The following is an 8,408-nucleotide window of genomic DNA, read 5'->3' on the forward strand; positions in this document are numbered from 1 at the left end:
TTATGCTCTGTTGATATTGTGTTTTCTTGCTGAACCTTGGCTCACGGGTGCAACGTGGTGCAGGTAAAGGCAAGGGCAAGCTGGACCAAGCCTGAGGTGAAGAGCTCCAAGGTGGAATGTACATAGCCAGCTGTTCGATCACCACGATCGAGGAGTGGACCAGGATAGGGACTACCTAACTGCTTGTTTTGCCTTAGTATGGCTGGTTATTGTATCTGAGTCTTACAACTTCTATAAACGGTCTTTAAAATTGTATTTTTGGGATCCCGTGTAACCAGATAATGTTTCTTAACGAAAAATGTGACTTTTGAGACCAAAACGCTTTTAACCTTAGTTCCTTTGTAGCTTCTGCAACACGGTTTTTCTTTTAATTAAAAGACTTGATTAGCAAGTCTGGCACTTTACAAACACACAGTGTAACGGTCTTGGCCATCCAGGGCGTTACAACTTGGTATCAGAGCCTCCTAGGTTTATGGGTCCTGAAGACTGGCTGGATATGTACATTCGCCGTGGGAGACAAGCTCAACTCAGGGTTTGGTAATTGTGTATGCATGACTATGTGTTTAAGTGATTTGAGTGAGATATGATTGTTGATATCTGTTTGATAAATAAGGAGCATGAGATACTGATAGGGCCTGGCCCTTGACTATTGCATGGTGTTATCGAGGCGTGCTTATTAGCATTGCTGTGCATGTGGATGAATATTTGGATAAATTGCTATACTTTGATTGCTTGTGAATGAGTGGAGTTTCAGTGATGGATTATGGAAAGATTGTACCCTGTCATCTTAGCCTAATTGCCGAGTCGTTGATTGCAGATTGACTTGAATAGGCACTCCTCCCCTGATAGTACTCACAGCAAATCCTGAGGCCCTAGGTGTTGCTATTATAGAACCTGGGGATGTTGCTGGTGTAGAGTTTGAATCAGCCAAGAGGAAAAGACGCAAACCTAAGAAATTTGAAGACTACACCGACCCAACCAGGAAGAAAGCTCGTGTGGATGCGATTGATGATATGCCATTAGTCCTTGACCCTCTAAAGAGGCCACTTGCTACACAGTATAGGACGGTCGACAAGTGGTTGCTTGGAGATATTCCGAACAAGACGAAGAGGGATGTCCAAACTGATGTGTATGGTCCGAGTTGGTTTCTGACGATGAAGACACCATAGTTTTGGATCGATGATGGGGTAAGTAATTTTATTAATATCTTTTATCTGGTATAAACATTGGGTTCGATAGGGTTTTGATGGGTAGAGGCATATGGTTTGGTTCTAGTAGCTTTAAATTGAGTTCGATGGGGTTCGATAGGGGTTTGATGTTGGTTTGATAGGGGTTCGATGGGTAGAGATAGATGGTTTGGTTCTAGTAGCTTTAAATGGGGTTCGATGTGGATTCGATGGGGAGAGGCAGGTGTTTGGTTCTAGTAGCTTTAAATGGTGTTCGATAAGGGTTCGATAGGGGTTCGATGGGGTTTCGATGGGTAGAGGCAGATGGTTTGGTTCTAGTAGCTTTAAATTGAGGTCGATGGGGTTCGACATGGGTTTGATGGGTAGAGGCAGATGGTTTAACAATTGCTTTCCTATCATTTTTGTAGCATATCGATGCGGCCAAGCATATGCTACGTAGGCGTCGACAGTTCTATCCCGGGGCGTATCGTCAAGATGCTGTTGTGATGAATATTATGTTCTCACAAGTGGTATCGGCCCGTTATGATGCATATCAAAATGCCAAGGAAGCAGATAAGAAAATGTTTTTGTGGGATTCAGATGTGATGTCAATGATTACGGGAATTGACAATCAATTTCTGGCGTCGTGGAAGGGAGTAGACACTGTATATTGGTGCCAGAACTACCTTCGAGCGCATTGGTTTACAGTTGAAGCCTCCATTTCTACTTTGACTCTAAATTTTTATGATTCAGATGTGATAGTGATAAGTGATAAACAATTGCAATCCTTTATGAAGTCATGGTCTACTTTGTTCCCATCGCTGTTATTGCAGTCACAGCTTTTCAAGGACGACCATCGGTTGACGATTCCACCTGGAGCTAAAATATGCAAAGAGTTCAATGTGCACCGCATGCCAATTGATTCAGTACCCCAAACCAAAGTTAGGTAATCAAAATTCTAGTTTTTATTCAAGTTTTTTAAATTAAATTCTATGTTGATTTTGTTACTAATGCAGTTTAGGTTTCGTTCACAGTGGAGATTGTGGTGTGTACGCCATCAAGAACATTGAGCACTTATTGGGTAGGCTACCACTTCACACGATCTGTGATAACAACATGGAGTTGTTCATAAACAAATGGACAGTTGACTTATGGTATCAGAATGTTAGACATTGAACATTCTCTTCTTGTTATATTTCTTTGCTTGAAATTTAAGTTATTAAAAAAAATTGTGTATCGAGCATGCAAATCATTAACGACAATTAGCAGTAAAAATCCAAGTGACCAAAATTCATTAACGACAATAAAAAACAAAAAAAAAAAAACCTGACCAATCAAGTTTAAATAAAATACAACAAAAATTATACTCAAAGCGAAGCATTGCATGAGGACTTGTTGTGGCCACGACCACCACATCTACTGCACTTACGCATTTTCACATCTTTTTCCCCGCCAGATGGCCAACAGTTTGTCCTTGGTCTTCCTAGATTTGGCTTCTTTGGACGACCAACTTGTTGTTTCTCTATGGGTACACCAACTACCATATTATTAATGTCATCTGCAAGTATCCAGTCATCCTCATTCCCAGTTGGGTAAATGGTTTCTTTGTACGAATTCCTCCATAATTCAATGGTGTAAAACGGTGAACACAAAGAGTAAAGGTTCACCCCACGCTCTATAGCTGCTGCAGCTGCATGGGGACAAGGTGTGCCTATGAGTTGGAATACCCCACATGAGCATGATTTCGTCATCAAATTCACCTCAGCATCGCTGTCTGCACTAGTTACATGAAACTTGAATTGGCCAAGGGCATAGACATTCATGAACCTTCCTTTGTCAGCATTGTTCGATACATCTGCCTCCATCAGGGTGGATAATTTGGTGGTAGTCTTCTCTATCACACTGCGTCGTTCAGAAAACCAAGACTATAGTGTGAACCGAATGAATTTAAAAAAATTGTAACTGGAAAGGTTCTTGCATCCTTGGTCTTGTTGTTGAAGCTTTCAGCATAGTTGCTTGTCATTATATTGTATCGTTTTCCAGGAAAGAAAGGATGAGACCACTTATCAAAACCAATTCCCTCCAAATAGGCAGCTATGGGAGGTTCCATTCGCTTAATATTTTCAAAATGCTTTAGAAATTCGGTCTTCTTCCATGCATAGGTTGCTGCCCACATCTCACTGTGACAGTGATCAGTCTTGAACTTAGCTTTCACATTCATACTGATGTGATGGTAGCATTTGTCATGGTAGGCTTCAGGAAAGACCGCCTCTAGAGCATGAATAATACTAGCATGCCTATCTGACACGAAAGCCAAGTCATCAACGTCCCTAATGGCTTCCTTCAACTTCGTCATGAAATATTTCCACGAGTTGTGGTTCTCACTATCAGCCAACCCAAACGCAATTGGATATAAATGACTATTCGCATCCAAAGCAACGAAATATAGCATATGGCCACCGTACTTGTTCTTCAAGAACGTGCCATCCACACATATCACAAGACGACAAAATCTTAATCCCCTCCTACAAACTCCAAGGGAAAAGAAGCAATATAGGAAATGACCATCTTCAGTGACAAAATCAGTAATTGTACCTAGATTCTTTTGCTGCAACATGTGCAAGTAGGATGGAAACTTGCAATACGAATCTGCATATGTCCCCCTAACATACGTAAGTGCCTTCTCTCTACATCTCCATGCCTTTTCATAACTCATATCGATGCCAAAAAATTTCTTCACATCCTCCTTTATGTTGTTTGCCATGTAACTGGTCCCATCAACTGCATATTTGTTCTTTATGAGGTGTCCAACGACCCACAGTGCAGCTTGACGATGACCTTTTTGTCGCACTTCTAGTGAGCATGTGTGTACGCTCTTGTATACCGTGATCTCAAACATGGGGGACATTGGTAGTTTTTTCCTTCTCAGTCTCCAACAACAATCAGGATCTTTGCATGTGATATACCACACGTCAGTACCAGACTTTTTCACCATATAATCAAAGTTATTATTCATTGCAAATAGAGCAACTTTGGTTTTCAAATCAATCTTGTCCTCAAAAGTCTTCCCAACATATATTTCTCCCATTGGTGCACCAGATGATGAAGAATGGGTTTTAGCAGATGCCTCAATATCTTCTTTTGATACAATTGTCTCCCTCCACCTAGTGTTATATTTTTTCCTAGTAGGTTGATTACTGCTTCTGGCAGGTGTTCGGCGTCCTTGAGTTGGGAGGTGTGCCTGTGGAAGAGGCAGTCCTGACTCTTCTTCTACTTGTTGGGCTTGGGAAATGTCTAACTCCTCATTTGAAACACCTGCACTATAATACGAGTCATCCTCGGAACCATCATCATTATCTTCAAAGCAATTACCAACCGGATCATCATTCACATAGGGATCGTACTCATATGCCTCAAGCACACCTGTGGGACCTCCTCGTGGTATATCAAGCTAAATATTAGCCATCAGATCAGTAACTGGAACAAAAGTGCCCACCTCGCTAAGATGCTTGTAACTACTACCTGCAGGAGATGGATCGACATTGGTCGTGTCTTTTTTGTTCACACTAGGAGAAGGATCTGATATGACATTCTTCTTAACTAGAGTCACACATAAGACTATCCGTTCTTTCAAGCTTATTCCTAAGAATACACGAACTTGACGATCATTCCTCAATTGAACCGGTACAAATGGTTGGTCGCCGCATACATATGGCACCTCGAGTATCAATTCATACACCTCTCTATCCACCTGAAATGTCTCGTGCAATATGTCAAGTAGTTGCAAGTAAGTGACATCATTCTCTACTGGTATCACTTCACCTTCAGCATCCTTGAAATACCATTTCCTACCATCTGTTTCTCAAACACCATTGTGAGAAACAAATACGTAAATAGTAGAACCTGAAATAAAAAAAAACACAAATACAATTAGCTGAAAAACTAGAAAAAAAATCAACAAGCATGCGTCGAGGATGCCATCGAGTATGAATCGTGAGAATGCACATGACCATCGAGCCATCATTGAGTAGGCATCGAATAACCATCGATCATGCATGAAATAGTTAGAATGCACATTACCATCGAGCTTGCATCGAGCAGGTATCGAGTAACCATTGAGCAAACATGCAACTGTAAAAAATGATGGGTCATCGAGCCTCCATCGAGCATGCACGAAATAGTGAGAATGCACATTACCATCAAGCTTGCATCGAGTAATAATCGAGCAAGCATGCAACCGTAAAAAATGATGTGCCATCGAGCCTGCATCAAGCAGGCATCGAGCATCCATCGAGCATGCACAAAATAGTGAGAATGCACATTACCATCGAGCTTGCATTGAGTAGGTATTGAGTAACAATCGAGCACAACATGCAACCGTAAAAAATGATGTACCACCGAGCCTGCATCGAGCAGGCATTGAGCATCCATCGAGCATGCATGAAATAGTGAGAATGCACATTACCATTGAGCACCCATCGAGTAGGTATCGAGTAACCATCGAGCACAACATGCAACCGTAAAAAATGATGTGCCATCAAGGCTGCATCGAGCAACCATCGAGCACAACTCAACCACAGAAAAATTCTAGAAAACGCAGATCGACAAAAAACCAAAAATATGTGCAAATATTGCTCAGATCTATTCGAAATGCCCAAAAAGTTTAAAGGAAACATCACTAATCCAAGTATTTAAGAAAAAATTGCTTACCCATAAGATTTGTCTCCAAGATTCCTCAACCCTTGCTTTGGTCTTGATCTCTACAAATGGCTTCCTTCGCAGGGGGTTCCTTTGTAGGGGGTTGCTCGACTTCCTTCTACCGTGGTGCTCTTAGTGGCGGTGTGGTGAGTGAAAGAGAGTGAGGAAGAAACGAGAAGAAGGAAGAGAAGAGGGAAGAGAGGAGAGAGTTGTGACAGGGGTATTTTCGGTATGCTAAAAAGAATTAGCATAATTTTGAAATGATAAAAAGGCCTAGCATTATTTTGAATTACACCACCCCATTAGGCATACAAACTCAATTTTCCCATTTAGATTATGTTCTTGAGAATAGTTACTGATTTTTTGAACCGACCTAGACCAACCAACCCCTTTTACATTTTGATTTGCAGTATTTATAGCCATGGAGATGGGAAAAGCTAATAGTGGCAAGTTTTTTCTCGACCCGACTAATTTCAGGAACACTTGGATGAAGGCCAATTTTATGTCTCCCTAAAAATGACGATCCAGCATGTCCAATGCGTAAAAGGGTTGTGTGCACATTTTGATGTTGAGGAAGGCTCGTGTGCAGAGGGCCACCAGCGAGAAGTGAGGGCCACCGACAGTTGGCTAGGGTCGTTGGCAAGGACGGGCTGGCAAGGAGCCCCTTGTCCTGGTGATTGGCTACAACAACGTCCCATACTACTATCCTTTCAAATGATGACTACTTGGTAAGTATTAAGAAAAATATCATAATTATGAAAAGATTCAGTGGGGCCTTAGTGAAACATGCAATATGGGCCTATTTATTTGAAAAATAAGTACAATATCTTCTATGCAAATTTAAAAGTGTAATTAGCGGCAAAACTCATATTTGCATTCTTATACACTTAAACCCCAATTCTTTTTTTTTTCCCCAGTGAAACCTCCCAATCTATAGTTGTGTTAGCAAATCTAAGGTGTCGTCCATTCAAGTCCGTTAATTGCCACAGTGGACAATCCACGTGTACACAAGGGCACACATGGCATGTTTCTATTGGTCAACGTTATTATTTGTTTAAATATTATAAAAATTATATAAAAATAATAAAAAATTAAAAATTAAAAATTAAAAAATATTATAGTTTAAAAACTATTTTTATTTTCTTTTTCTTTTTTCTTTTTCGTCTTCTCCTGTTGATCGATCTCTCTATCTCGCTCTGCATGCCCCAGATCTCTCTCTCTCAATCTCCCTCCTCTCACTCTCTTTCTCTCAATCTCTCAATCTCCTCCCCCCCCCCCCCCCCCCTCTGACCAGATCTGAGATTTGCACGGTGGTTATGGTGGTGGTGATGGCTGAGGGCGGCATGGTGATGGGCTGCGTGGATGTAAAATGCCCTAGACTACTACTTTGTAATAGGCCATCAAACTCATCAACTACTTAGTGAAAACCACTTGACATATGAAAATTCAGTGCCTTGCTAAAACATGCAAATTGGGCCCAATAGTTTAAAATAAAAATAAAAGTTCTCATGTAGCGTTTTAAAAAAAATATATAGTTCAAGTCCCACTGATGAGTTTTGAAATCTAAAAAAAAATACATAACATCATTCTTTAAAAATTGGCGTTTAAGCTGATCGTTTATTCGCCCATAGGATATTCCCACGCCATACACACTTTGACCGAAACTCCTCACATCACCACTCGTGCCAAGGAGAAACCCTATTTATTATCTGAAAGGGGAAAGTAAGGGGGTAAGGTAAAAGCCCAGTAAGGAAGTACAAACAACATACAAAGAAAAACACAACAAAAGCATAATCATATCGTAAGTCTCATACAACATCATATCCATACATCGTCATACATCATACTTAAACGTCATCATCATACATCATACATAAACATTATCATCATTCATCATCATTATACATCATACATCATCAGCATATTCAAACATCATCACCATAAACATCATCATCACATCATACATCATTAACATATTCAAGCATCAACATCATAGACATCATCATCACATCCTTGTGAACATGGCCCCCTCTCTTGTCCATGTCACATCTTGAGGTAAACAGGAGGCTCTAGTCCTTAAATAACCTCAGCGCGTCTGCCCTATGAGTTACGTCTTTATATCCTTAGTAACTCAGGTTACGTCTTTATATCCTTAGTAACCCCTTTGTTGTGTCGCGTTCAACACGCTAACAACTATTCACTTTTTCATACAGCATACAAAACACATACAATCCAGTCATATCAACACAAAGGGGAATACATGATTCATCAAATTCATCACATCATATCAAAATAGCATTTCATACTTCATATCTCATGGTACTTTATCACACATAGCATATATCCTCATACAAACCAATCTTACCGTTTCCTAGCATCATTATAAAGATTCTATCTAACTTCCTTACCTCAGGTCCGAGCAAAGCAAAAATGGAACAAACTTCACAACGAGCCTATAATCATAATCAAATAGTACTCTTTAGCATCATATGACATTTCTTGTGCCCAACACATGTACCCCATGTGTGCATGGGCCATGCACAC

The 8,408-nt window shown here is 40.4% G+C and overlaps 1 protein-coding gene across 1 annotated transcript; it reads left to right on the forward strand.

The window, feature by feature from the left end:
- Positions 1-1,672: 1,672 nt before the first annotated feature.
- LOC133814921 (uncharacterized) lies at positions 1,673-2,342 on the forward strand. The gene is made up of 2 exons (XM_062247823.1): positions 1,673-2,112; positions 2,183-2,342. The coding sequence occupies exons 1-2, from the start codon at positions 1,673-1,675 to the stop codon at positions 2,340-2,342; spliced, it is 600 nt and encodes a 199-aa protein (XP_062103807.1).
- The last annotated feature ends 6,066 nt before the right edge of the window (positions 2,343-8,408 follow it).

The sequence above is a fragment of the Humulus lupulus genome, chromosome 2 (assembly GCF_963169125.1).
Source record: "Humulus lupulus chromosome 2, drHumLupu1.1, whole genome shotgun sequence".
Lineage (NCBI taxonomy): Eukaryota > Viridiplantae > Streptophyta > Magnoliopsida > Rosales > Cannabaceae > Humulus > Humulus lupulus.

Coding starts and splice junctions, on each gene's coding strand:
- LOC133814921 (XM_062247823.1), top strand. CDS start 1,673: ATGAATATTATGTTCTCACAAGTGGTATCGGCCCGTTATGATGCATAT. Junction 2,113..2,182: donor GTACCCCAAACCAAAGTTAG/GTAATCAAAATT, acceptor TTACTAATGCAG/TTTAGGTTTCGTTCACAGTG.